Source organism: Chelonia mydas, chromosome 20 (assembly GCF_015237465.2).
Source record: "Chelonia mydas isolate rCheMyd1 chromosome 20, rCheMyd1.pri.v2, whole genome shotgun sequence".
NCBI lineage: Eukaryota > Metazoa > Chordata > Testudines > Cheloniidae > Chelonia > Chelonia mydas.
The window spans coordinates 485,531-499,602 of record NC_051260.2 but is presented as its reverse complement, the minus strand read 5'-3'; the positions used below and the strand labels follow the sequence as shown (position 1 = coordinate 499,602).

The 14,072-nt window shown below is 47.9% G+C and overlaps 1 protein-coding gene across 4 annotated transcripts in view; it reads right to left on the bottom strand.

Annotated features, from left to right (window-relative positions):
• DIP2B (disco interacting protein 2 homolog B) overlaps positions 1–9,949 on the bottom strand; it is a 127,901-nt gene extending 117,952 nt beyond the window's left edge. For 2 of the 4 annotated variants that reach the window (XM_043533184.1, XM_043533185.1), the window contains exon 1: positions 9,725–9,930. In XM_043533184.1, the coding sequence (XP_043389119.1) occupies positions 9,725–9,812 (88 nt within the window). In that variant the 5' untranslated portion in view covers positions 9,813–9,930. Of the gene's footprint in view, positions 1–9,724 lie in introns of all 4 variants that reach the window. The other 2 variants (XM_043533181.1, XM_037883752.2) reach the window with 2 other exon arrangements.
• Positions 9,950–14,072: the final 4,123 nt, after the last annotated feature.

The window sequence follows — 14,072 nt, the reverse complement described above, 5'->3', positions numbered from 1 at the left end:
TATGTTTCCCATGCAGTTCTACCAATACATCTCCATCTCGCCCTGCAGAACTCATCCCTGGCTAACCCCACCACTCTCCTGACACCTCTCAATCCTGACCTGCAGCACCACTTGTTATTCCTTGCTCTCTAAAAATTTAACATGAAACCTTTCTCTGCCAAAATACATTCTTGATTCCTCAGGAAGATACAGTCCTCCCTAAGAGGAATAAACAAAGGTGCATGAAGTCATTCACAGAAACACCCACACTGGAAGTTACAGACCAGACAGCAAAATGTATGTTTAACCAGAAAAGTAAACAGAAACCTTAACTCCTTCAACAGCATGAAGCAAGCACAAAGATACAATGACCCTGCAGCACTCAGCTGAGAGCAAGTATGAGATCAGATTAAAGTGACACACACTGAATTTCTAACAGGGGAATTCCTGCCTGTTCCTAAGGAGAGGCAGGTCCCCCCCAGCCACACCCCAATTCCTTCCTGGATTGCACAAGCTGAAATTCACTACACAGACATCCATTTACTAGTTAAAAACAACAGAGATGACAGAAACCAAGGTCCAACAGCAACTGGCAGCCAAATAAGGCTATTTATCATTATGAGACTTGACCATTTAATCCTCTAGGAAAGAGGTCAACCCATAGTGCTAAACACAGTCTCTCACCTGTGGCTCAGTTGGGGAAGGGGGCAGGAGGGTGAAAGGAAGGGAGGTTAAAGAAGCCAGGAAATCAAAGAATAATGAGTAGGTGGTGAGTTGTGACTACTGCACCAATTGGCTTAGAACTACGCACACTATTATGCATGACCCCTTCTCTCCAACCTCACCCAGAGCCTCTTGCTTGTCTTCTCCACCTGTTATCTCACCTTTTAAACTTCAAGCTCTTTGGGGCAGAGACCGTCATTTTCCATTTATTTGTGCTGGGCGCTGTACAAAGGGGCACTCAATTGTGAGAACCCTTCAGAGACCGAGAGGGAAATACCCCTACAGCCTCCTGAATGCTTACTCCGATGTGCGCTCTGAAGCCCTAACCCAGAATTCCTTAGCATGCTGATGACCACACCACCTTCCTGAGCTCTTACAGAGATCTGGCTACGTTACCCAACAGAGACCCCCCCTGCTCCTACCAGCATCCCTCTTCTGTCTAGCTATATGGAATGGCGTATGGCAATGCCAGCTCAATGCAACAGGTCACAGAGGAAGAGGCTGAAGACAGCCTCTGGAATGAATATCTCCAAATCCATCCACTTAGCTGAAAGGCGCTCACCACATATTTCAGTTTGCATTGGATGGTTCCACATCTAAGGGGCCTGGGGCGAGAACTGCTGTATGACCATGACTGAACCAAGAGCACAGGGGGCTTAAGCTTAGCTGTAACACAAATGGATCCCACCCACTCAGTGAAGTTCACAGTGACTCAAATTACTGTTCTTTAAACCTGGTCCATTTTGTAGCACTGGCAATCACGGTCTGTGATGGCCGCAATCACGGTCTGTGATGGCCACACTCACGCTTAGACACCATTATTGCTAGCAAGGTTCTACCAGTGACCAAGACGATGGGGTTTCTTGTTGTCCAAGTCTTGTTTTAAAACTGCTATACTCCACGCCTCGCACTGCTAGGGCTGTCTCTACATTTTCCTTAGAATTTTACCCAGTGGGAGTGCGAATGTAGACCAGCCATTGGCACATTCGCCACTACATCATCTACCCCTGCACGGAGCAGGTGTAGCTGTCATGGTGGTTAAAACACCAGCTGTCTCTCTACGCTAGCATTCCCACCATTGGGAAGCATGAAGAAAAGTGTGACAAGGCCTGGGAGGGCTGGCGTGCAGTTTGGGCTAGCCTTGTCTTGTCCACACTAGTCAGGGAAGCTTGGTTAACAGCAACTGTATTACAACAAAATTGTAGCTAGTACAGTTGTGACTTGGCATGGTCACCCAGAACGAAAGTACTGGGCATCATTTGCGAAGTTGGGGGCCTAAATAAGATTCTCAGTGGTGCTGAGCGCCCACAGCAAGCGTACATCATCACTGAATATCAGGCCACGTTCTGAAACATCTAACGTCAGATATGCAAGCAGGAGAACTCTGGGCCTGCACTTAAACGCTACAAGTTACGTCACGTCACAGGGGGGTGTTTAACAGTTCAGCCTCGCCTATGTTATAACCACATTACGGAACAGTGCAGCAGCCTCGCAGCTTGTATTATATAACATGAATCCACTTGACGCACATGATAATTACAGGCCTAGCACAGGCCTCCCTCTCCAGCTGACCCAACTCCTCTGGAGCTCCAGATGGAGGACGCTGCTTCCCTGTAACTACGTCTCACTGATCATTTGAAAATGTGTCTTCTTCCCTGCCCTGGCCTCTTCACATCTTGCCCCCTTTGTCCCTCTAACACAGCTGGGACGGAGCTTGAATGAAAAGTAGCGTGAGAGAATTTTGCCTAGAAAGAACAGCCCTAGTCTCAATGTTAGAGTGTTTTAACACTAACATTTTTAGCTAAAAATGGAATTAATGCACCATATATTCTTCTCCCTCTTAAGTCATACATCAACCCGCTCCTGAACATACAGGAGAACCTCAGAGTTATGAACACCAGAGATACGAACTGACCAGTCAACCACACCCCTCATCTGAAACCAGAAGTATGCAATCAGGCAGCAGCAGACACAAAACAAAAACAAATACAGTACAGTGTTAAATGTAGACTACTAAAAAAATAAGGGGGAAGTTTAAAAAAAGATTTGACAAGGTAAGAAAACTGTTTCTGTGCTTGTTTTGTTTAAATAAAGATGGTTAAAGCAGTGTTTGTCTTCTTCATAGTAAAGTCTCACAGTTGTATTAAGTCAATGTTCAGTTGTAAACTTTTGAAAGAACCACCATAATGTTTTGTTTGGAGTTACGAACAACCTCCATCCCCGAGGTGTTCGTAATTCTGAGGTTCTACTGTACCAGCAACTGAGCAGATTAGCCAGCCCGGACTCTGGAATTCTGCAGAGAGGCACCTTTTGGGGAGAAAAGATATCCCCTCTTCCCGTAAGACCTGGGAGTCCATGACAGGCTCTCTGTCCTGTATAGCTGGACCACTGCAGAAGGGAGCAAGGATATGAGGGCCTAAGGGTGAGAGAGACTTTCTAACATGGGCTCCTTTCTGCCAGGACCAGCACCAACTCAGTCCACACAGATGTAGTTTATGGGTTAATTACAGGTTTAAAGTCAGATTTTAAGCATAAAACTAAGATATAGTAAGATACAGGTACAAAGCCCACAGGCATGTAAGATAGTAGCTTAAGCAGTTAGCATAGGAAGTTAGGCCAATAAGCCTTAGCAAAAGAAAGCTGACCAACAGTGACCCTAAGTCACAAGATAGCAGCATACGATATAATTTTGCAATACGTAATTCTGCTGATGTCTAGCATAAAATGCTGACAGGTACCCTCAAGAAGTCAACTAATGCCGGTTAGGGTATTTTGGGATAGGAGTATCAGCAGTCAACCACAAAACTGCTATAGTAACCAACTGACATATATGCTAATAAATTTGAGATAATTAATATACTAGCCTATAGGATAAGGACACCCCAATATTATTAGGGTGAGGAAGTTAGTTATGGGCAAAGGAGGCCAAATACTCCTGTGAATATTCATGGAAGCCATTGGATACTATAACAGGCCTAACCACAGTTTAGTCCATTGAGACTTCGGCTATTTGGCATGCCAGGGATAGGACAGGACTCTCATAGAACTCCACCTGTCTCTTTACTCCTAGATCAGAACTGGGGGAGATAGTGTACGGCACGACACTGGATGTAAAGCTAATATTGCATTACTTTGTGTGTTCACTGATTGTGCAAATAAAATTATTGCAAATTCAAAAGCTTTTTTCATAAGTATGTTCCAACCATGCACGTTGGAGTTTCCAATTTAACCATAATTCTAACAGCTCTGGGCCTACTCTTGGAACTGAAGCTTGTCAAACCTCAGAGTATTAATTTGTCAATTGGGAAGTCTCAGATAATCAATACACAGTTAATAGATCAGGTAACACACATCACCAAAGAAAGTAACCATTTCCAGCTGCTGAGATCAGGTCAAGCTTAATGGCATACGGAGCCTTTCACCTTTATCAATTCTCTGAGCTAAGGGAACAAATTATACTGTAGAAACCTTAAGATATACAGAGCTCTTTCAGGATGTATTCTTCTACTGAACACATTCTAATTCACTGCCAAAGAAAGACACTTCTGCTAACATTGTATTTGACTGAGGCCAAATTTACAGAGGGCAAGAGATCTTAATTAGGGGATGAAGTAGGAGCACTTTCCACAGAAATCCAGGAGAACACTTTAAGTACAAGCATCCAGAGTGGCCCCAAAAACACATTCCAGGTGCAGCACCTCAGCTGGCAGAGGTGTAAAACAGCGTGCCAATTTCTAATGGAAACGTGAAACTGTTCATTCTTTTGAGCTTCAGTCAAGGATGGGGAAGCAGATTGATAGCTTTTGTCTAAGTTAAAGTGCTGAGGATATTATCTCATTAAAGAGCAGTAGATGAAAATTCAAAGTAGTACTTCACATCATTACTGATGTATAATACAGGTGTTACTGGGGGCTTGTCTTCACGTACAGCCATGCACTGCTGTGGCCCTTTATGGAAGACACTCCTACACTGACGGGAGAGCTTCTCCCATTGGCATAGCGCTGTCTACACAAAGGGTTAGGTCAGTATAACTACATCACTCAAGGGTGTGGATTTTTCACACCCAAGCAATGTAGTTATACAGATATAGGTCTGTAGTATAGATCTGGTGTAAGAGGCAGATAAAAATACCAGAAAGGAGTTAGAGAAGAAGGAAGAACAAGAGGTAAGTACCCATGGGTCACTGACACATTTATAATGGTTCATTTATTGTTTATAACATAGTGGGTTAACATGGGGAAGACCAGGTCCCTTCTCCAAGGAACTTACAGGAGATGTGCAATGGAATACTAAACAAATGAAAAAAGGCAAAAGAAGCTGCTCCCGCCATTAACAAGGAGAGTATTTCTAGGAACATTCATAGCAACAACAGATCTACCAGCAGTTCATACTGCCACAAGCAGATTAGAAGCATTGATGACATATTTGAAGATACTTATGCAACAAGGCACGGGGCAACCGCAGCGCTACTCTATGAAATGTCTTCTCGTGCTTTGCCCAGAAGTTGTGTGTGTACTGAGGGATTGGGCTTCTGACATTTCCATTTTCACCACAAGGTTTGGTCAGAAATGATCTACAGAGAACAGAGGCTTAATTAGTCCTATTGCTTTTGCCACACAGACTGTTCCTTAAGGAAGCCCACAATTTCCATTTTCTGTATGTATTTAAAATAATCCTTCTGTTCCATTTTGCAGCTCACATGCTGATGCAGCATCTCTTCCATGCATGGTGCCAGATTAGGTTTAATATTGCATTTTCTTTGTCAGAGTTATAAATACCCCATACCATGTAGGCTAACAGTTACCTAACACTGTGTGCAAAAACAAGCCATAAGAGGTGACCTGAAGAAACCCAGTGACAACAGCACAACATTGTCCCACATCTCTCCATGACACATTATACCAGGAATTAAACAATGCTGCGCATCCCCCATGCATGACTTGATGTTCATAGGCACTCTCCCCACAGGTTCTGCTCCTCTCCCCTGTCAGAAATGGGGAGAGTTAACCTGTTGTTGTGCCCTATTCAGAATCCCCACTAGAAACACCCAGAAGGTAAACAACCACCACCTCACAATGAAACGCAGAGATAAAAGCAGATGCAAGGAGAAAGAACTGGATTCCTTTTGTTTACACAAGGACAGACTGGTTACCCTCAAAAGTTATTAATGTTGCCTTTTTAATACAACTCTCACATGCAATGGTGTTCACTATGCACACAGACCCAGGATTATGCTGATCAAAGTAACAGAGAAGCTCATATTAAAGTCTCTAATCTTAACTCAGCAGAGGGACTTATTTTCAAGAGATGCTGAGCACCTTCAAAAGTGCTGAGCAAGTCAATAGGCAGTATAAGTCAGGCCCCAATTGTCTCAGAAACAAGATATCAGTTAAGGGACATTTTCAAGAAGCTTTAGGCTGCTTTGTCAGGCAGGCCACTGCACCTGTTGGCTTCAGAGAGGGGAGAAGTTTGCAGGATCAGGACCTTAAAGTCTGTTAAAAAGGTGGTGATTAAGCCAAACCTCATATTAAACTGCAATGTACACAGCACTGGTCTAGTGCATAATGACAAAGCACATAACTCCTTTAGACTTCTTTGAAAATTCCTTCCTTAAAATTTAGCGTTATTCTTATTAATAATCATGTTTATTACAGTAAAGCCTAAGGGCCAAGAATGGGGCCCCATTGTGCTAGGCTCTGTACAAACAACAGTAAACTGTCCCTGCCTCAAACCATTGACAACCTAAACAGACAAGACAGACACAGGGTGGGGGAGGGGGTATAACACACTCGCAGAGCAAACAATGCAATATCAAACATGTTAGTTCCACAATTTGGGGGCGGGAGCAAGGGGGAGTTACTTAGGAGACAGGCTTTCATTTAATGTACTATGGTAACTGAACCAAGACAGTTCTTAGTCTGACCTTGTCCCTTTATGCAGAATGTTATTTCTTTACTGTTTAGACATGAGACTCTCTCATGCTTAAAAAAAAAAAGCAGCAAGCGAGTGCTCCTTGGGAAGATTTTCAAGCAAAATATAATGAGTTAAATGCCAGCCGCAAAGATGTAAGTGGCAAGCAAAAGATTCTGCAAAGAAACACCCAATATTCAAAGTATGCAGAACTATAAAATTGTATGCGAACAATTCAAGCAGCTTAAGGCTTCATGCTGCTTTGTGTTGCAGTTTCAACAGCCTCAAGATCAGAAAGTACAGTAACAGGACAAGGTTTTCGAAGAGCATGACAGTATGTATCAAAAAGTTACACTATGCAGAGGGTTAGCCTTTTCTTTAATATCATGAGAAATAAGTTACACACACTACAAAACACAAATGCTTTCCCAGCAGCAGAATGTTCCAGTAAATTCTGCAATTAAGAGTTCTTCTACATGAGATATCCAAGGCCATCAAAAAGGACAATTCCTCAGTACTTCACACTGTCAAACAGTCCATAAAGGTTAACACCAGATAGGATTACCACTCTAGTTAAATGCTTAAATAAAGTGTTTCTGAACAGTACCTGGCAAAACAAAAACCAGCATTAAAACGCTCCTAACAAATGGCTTCAACTGAGAAGTGCTATCTTCATGCTGCTACAGGACACTTCTCATCCTGCAAGATGCTGAGTGCCAACCCTCATCCAAGTCTATGTGCATTTAAGATGATCAGCACCTTGAAGCCAGAAGGGACCATTATGACTGTCTAGTCAGTCCTCCTGCCAGCCAAGAAATGTTACTTAGCAATTCCTGAATTGAACCGGTGCATCTGATGAAGTGAGCTGTAGCTCACGAAAGCTTATGCTCAAATAAATTGGTTAGTCTCTAAGGTGCTGTTACTCTGAAACCTGAACTGAACCCAGTAACTTGCAATGGATAGAGCATTTCAATCTGTAAAATATAGCCATTTCCTTCACAAGATTCATCTACCCACCCCAGATTCCAACACATTTCTCTTGCCTGACAGAAATATTAACGTACAGCTCTAGAAGAAGAAATTTACAACACAGCCATACTGATGGCAACAACCTAGATACTAGGGCACAGAAAACACCCTATGTACATTTAAAGGGAAGCGGAAATGTCACATTCATGTCTCAAACACAAGTTAAGGTTTTGTTTTCAATATAAACAGGAACTTTGTGTGAACTGATTATGGCTGCATGAAACAACTTGCTCAGGTCATATGGAGAGAACATTATGCTGTATTTTTTCCATTGTTATCCAAAGCTTCTCTCCCCCTCCCCCACCATTGATTTTCTCCATTCTCCTCTCCCCTGAAAATCCTTAAAACAGCTTTTAAAATTCATGAGGGCAGCAAACAAAGAAGAAAACATCTGTAAGAACACCTGAGAATTGTCACTCCCAAACTATAAACAATCATCAGTTAGGGCTTAGATAAGACCCATGGGGCACTCCACATATGCACCCTTGGAGGCTTGCACATGATTGTTCCCTGAAGTTTTCTCTCCAGGGCTTTGGAAGGATGAAATCATCTTCTAAGCTACCCACAGCTCCCCTCAGACTTTTGCAGGAAAATCAGCAGAGCACTGTAAGTCAGGAACATTAGACACAGACTCTAAGAGACTAACATTTAAGGGATGCTAGACTACATCTCAAAGGTGAGGATGCTGCAAAAACTGGCCACAACACACATGCTGGCTGCGTACATGGGAGAAATTAGAGGACAGACAGGCGACAAGCATGGGGAGCCTGGGTGGTGAAATCTAAAAAGATGCCTGCGGGATGAGCGTACCACTGGGATTCACCCAATTAAACACAGCTTGAGAGTACCAAGAGGAGCACATTCAAACACCAGAAAAAAGGACACACTGGGTCATCCCACTATAAAGGAGATAGGCCCAGCTAAACCCCCCGCCCCGCGCAACACAGCCTATCTGTGAGAAGGCAGAAGGGAGGCTCACAAATATTTGCCCACCCCACCGAAACAGACACAAGCAGGTTTTAGCATGTGAAGGGGATTTATCCCAATTAACCCCCCACAATCCCGAGCCACCTGGGGGCTCCCCCAACACTTCCATCCACTGCCCCCACAGCCTGGGGGCTCCCCAAAACCCAGACCAGTCACCCTCCACTGGCTCCTCCCGCAGCCAGGAAGAGCATGGCAAGGAGACTGAGGGGAGTGAAGAAATCCTCTAAACGTCCTGTGAGAGGACAAGAGGAAAAAGATGAGGACACCGAAGGGCCAGTAAGGGGAGCCTCCAGCCTCCCCACCCCAAGCAAGGGACCACAGAAGACTCCCTGCCCCACACTGACTGCCCCCCAGCCACAGCCCAACCCCCAACTTCCACCCGCCAGCCATAACCCTACCCCACACCTATCCCCCTCCACCCCACCACTCATCCCCACACCTACCCCCAAGCCCCCCCCAGCCCCACACCTACCCCCTAACCCAACCCCAGCCATAAACCCACCCCCCACTTACCCCAACCCCTGCCAGCCCCACACCTACTCACCTCGCACCTATCCCATGCTCAGCCCCACACCTACCCCCACCAGCCCCAGCCCAACCCCCAACTTCCTCCCCCCCAGCCATAACCCTACCCCACACCTATCCCCCTCCACCCCACCGCTCAGCCCCACACCTATCCCGAGCCCCTCCCTGCCCCCTAATCCAACCCCAGCCATACACCCACCCCCACTTACCCCAACCCCTCCCAGCCTCACACCTACTCACCTCGCACCTACCCTCCGCGCTCAGCCCCACACCTATCCCGAGCCCCTCCCTGCCCCCTAATCCAACCCCAGCCATACACCCACCCCCACCCCTCCCAGCCCCACACCTACTCACCTCGCACCTACCCGCCGTGCTCAGCCCCACACCTACCCCCACCAGCCCCAGCCCAACCCCCAACTTCCTCCCCCCCAGCCATAACCCTCCCCCACACCTATCCCCCTCCACCCCACCGCTCAGCCCCACACCTATCCCGAGCCCCCCCCGCCCCACATCTGCCCCCCGCCCCGTCCCGAGCCCCACTCCTGCCCCCCCGCCCCACACCGACCCCCACCTTCGGAGAGCTCCAGCTCCAGCTCGGCCAGCTGCTCGCGGATCTCCCGGGGCAGGGAGCAGGCTCCCCCGCCTGCCGGCTCGGCCATGTCGGGGACGGGGAGGCGCGGCCGGGCCCGGCTCAGCGCTGGGGGCTCCGGATCCCGGGCGCAGCAGGAGCGGCCGCCGCCTCCGCCATGCTGAGCCCCAGCGCCGCGGTCACATGAGGGGGAGGGGCCCGGCGCCACCGCCCGGCTGGGCCCGGCTGCAGCGCGGCGCGCCCCCTGCCGGCCCGGCCCGGAACCGCACCCGGCGCCGCGCGCCCCCTGCCGGCCCGGCCCGGAACCGCACCCGGCGCCGCGCGCCCCCCGCCGGCCCGGCCCGGATCCGGACCCGGCGCCGCGCGCCCCCTGCCGGCCACTGCAGCGCCGCGCGTCCCCTGCCGGCCCGGCCGGGAACCGCACCCGGCGCCGCGCGCCCCCCGCCGGCCCGGCCCGGAACCGCACCCCGCGCCGCGCGCCCCCTGCCGGCCCGGCCCGGAACCGCACCCGGCGCCGCGCGCCCCCCGCCGGCCCGGCCCGGAACCGCACCCGGCGCCGCGCGCCCCCCGCCGGCCACTGCAGCGCCGCGCGCCCCCTGCCAGCCCGGCCGGGAACCGCACCCGGCGCCGCGCGCCCCCCGCCGGCCCGGCCGGGAACCGCACCCGGCGCCGCGCGCCCCCTGCCGGCCCGGCCCGGAACCGCACCCGGCGCCGCGCGCCCCCTGCCGGCCCGGCCCGGAACCGCACCCGGCGCCGCGCGCCCCCCGCCGGCCCGGCCCGGAACCGCACCCGGCGCCGCGCGCCCCCTGCCGGCCCGGCCCGGAACCGCACCCGTCGTCGTCCCACCGCATGGTCCTTTTTTGCTTTGGAAGCTCTTGAGCTGCCTTGCACCCCAGGGTGCCCTGCCCCCTCAAGCCACCCGGCTCCATGCACCCCCCGCAACCACGCCTGCCGCCCAGAGCCGCACGGTGGGGAGGTAACTGGGTTCATTGCACCAACTTCTACTGGGGAGCGCCCGGGAGCTCTTCTCCCCCCTCCCCCCGGTGCAGAAGGTGGGGTGGAGGGAAGCCTGGGCTCCCCAAAGCCCCTCGGGTTATGGCTGAGCACTAAGGTTAAGATTTTGTCAGGGTTGTTTTCAGTAAAACACACAGGCAGGTTGTTGGCAATAAACAAAAATTCACAGACGCCTAGGGCCTATCCTTGATTTCCAAAAATACCAGGGGGGGCTGATAAAGGGGGGGCGGATAAACTCAGCTCCGCTGCTTCGGCAGGGGCTGAAGCCAAAGACCTCAGGAGGGTTGGTTAGGTACACCCTCTGATCGCTGTATCCTTATTTACTACAACACCCTCTACCCCCTCCCCCCTTTTTTGTCTGATAACTTCACCCTGAATGGCCCCTTAGTTTAGCATAACTTAGTTTAGCTGAGGATATGATGGAGATTCCCAAACTGCAGCCATTCTTTTCAGGTGACAAATCTGAGAAACTGTCCCAGATTGAGGTGGCGGCAGAGGTGGTTTTGGAACACTGATAAATTAAACAGCAGTAAGTGACCAGGACCCCAGGGTATCCACCCAAGAATTCTACAATTTCACATTTGAGTTCCCTCTGAACTACTAACTATGATACGTAACCCATCATTTAAGTCAGCTTTTGTAGAGGATGACTGATAGCTAGTATGACATCTTCCACTTTAAATTAAAAACATGCTCCAGCAGCCACCCTGGCACTTACAGGTCAGTAAGCCTAATGTCAGTACCAGGCAAAGTGGTAGAAACTATAATAAAGAACAGATTTAATCATACACATAGATGAACATGATTTGTTGGGAAAGCGTCAACATGGTTTTTGGTAAAGGGAAATCATGCCTCACCCCTCTACTGTCATTCCTGGAGGTAGTCAACAAACATATAGACAATGGTGATCTAGTGGATATAGTGCACTTGATTTTCAGAAAGCTAAAACAAGGTCCCTCACCCAAGGCTCTTAAGCAAATAAGCTGTCACAGGGTAAGAGGGATGGCCCTCTCGTGGATGAGTAACTTGTTAAAAGATAGGAAACAAAAAGGTAGGAATAAATGGTCAGTTCTCAGAATGGAGAGCGGTAAATAGTGGTGTCACGCACACGTCTGTAGTAGGACCGGTACTGCTCAACATATTCATAAATGATCAGGAAAACAGTGAAGTAGCAAAAATTGAAGATGATACAAAATTATTCAAATAGTCACATCCAAAGCAGACTGAAGAGTTACAAAGGATCTCACAAAACTGGGTGACTGGGCAACAAAATGGCAGTTTAAATTCAGTGTTGATAAATGCAAAATAATGCACATTGGAAATTCTCTCTCTCTATACACACACACACACACACACACACGATGGGGTCTAAATTAGCTGTTCCCATTCAAGAAAGAACTTACTCATTATGATTAGTTCTCTGAAAACATCCACTCAATATGCAGCAGCAGCCACAAAAAGCTAATGTTGGGAATCATTAAGAAAGGGATAGATAAGACAGAAATATCATATTGCCTCTATATAAATCCATGGTACACCCACATCTTGACTACTGTGTGCAGATCTGATCGTCCCACCTCAAAAAAGATATATTGGAATTGGAAAAGGTACAGAAAAGGGCAACAAAAATTGATTAGGAGCATGGAACAACTTCCATATGAGGCAAGATTAATAAGACTGGGACTTTACAGATTGGAAGAGAGACAACTAAGGGGGGGATATGATAGAGGTCTATAAAATCATGACTGGTGTGGAGAAAGTAAATGAGGAAGTGTTATTTACTCCTCATAACACAAAGAACTAGGGCTCATAAAATGAAAATAGGCAGCAGGTTTAAAACAAACAAAAGGAAGTATTTCTTCACACAATATACAGTCAACCTGTGAAACTCTTTGCCAGTGGATGTTGTGAAGGGCAAGACTAACAGGGTTCAAAAAAGAACTAGAGAAGTTAATGGAGGATAGGCCCATCAATGGCTATTAGCCAGGATGGGCAGGGATGCAAAATCATGCTCTGAAATATCCCTAACCTCTGTTTGCCAGAAGCTGGGAATGGCAGCAGGGGATAGATCACTTGATGATCACCCATTCTGTTCATTCCCTCTGAAGCACCTGGCACTGGCCACTGTTGGAAGACAGGATACTGGGCTAGATGGATCATTGGTCTGACCTAGTATGGCCATTCTTATGTTAATATGTGCTGTTTGACTTCATATGTAGCTGTGATACATGGAGTATCTTTCCCAGACCTGAAGCAGAGCTCGCTGTAGCGCAAATGTTTGTCTCTTTTACCCATTAATGTTGGTCCAATAAAAGATATTATCTCACACACCATCTTTCTAACACCTGGGACCAACATGGCTACACTTCAACTGCAACAAACAGCTTTGACACCCCTTCCTCCTGCTGAGTCCCACACACCAGTTGCAGCTGTAGCAACCTCTGTCCTGTTTACAACCCTGGACCTGGCCCTTTACAGAATAAGCAATAGGGGCCAGGGCAAGGCACAAGAGTGTGGACATGGCAGCCATTTTTTGGGAACAGGCCTGTGACATTACTGCACTATGGCTGTTACCAATGCTGAGTGTCCAGCAATTGCTCCTAGCAGCTACCTATTTCCTCCCTTTCCTGCTCAGTATTGGCCCCTCCCCACCACAATGAGGAGCAATAGAGCAGGGGGAAAGCTGCTTCAAGTGCAGCAGCTTCCATCTGTTAAATTTTGAAGAGGTGTGCCTGGAGAGGGATGCTGACTTGACTGCCCCCTTCCCCCTTGGACCTGTAACAGTGAGTCATCAAGCTGTTACCACTCGATAAAGATCTTGTAGTTAGTTCTCTGAAAACATCTGCTCAATATCCCACTGCAGTCAAAAAAGCTAACAATGCTAGGCCTCATTAGGAAAGGGATAGATAAGACAAAATGTCATAACACTGTAAATCCATGGTATGTCACACCTTGAATACTGCCTGCAGTTTCATTGCCCTGTCTCAAAAGTCATTAGAATTGGAAAAGGCATAAGGAAGGGCAACAAAAAATGGTTAAGGGGTACAGAACAGCTGCCATATAGATTATAAAAGACTGGGCCTGTTCAGATTGGAAAAGAGAGGTCTAAAGGGAGGATAGGATAGCGGTCTATAAAATAATGAATGGTGTGGAGAAAGAACACAAGAATTAGAGAGGACCTGATGAAATCAGTAGGCAGGTTTAAAAAAAAAAAAAAAAAAGGAAATACTTCTTCACACAATGCACAGGCACCCTAAGGAACTCGCTGCCATGGAATGTTGTAAAGGCCAAAAGAATAACCTAATTTTTTTTTTAA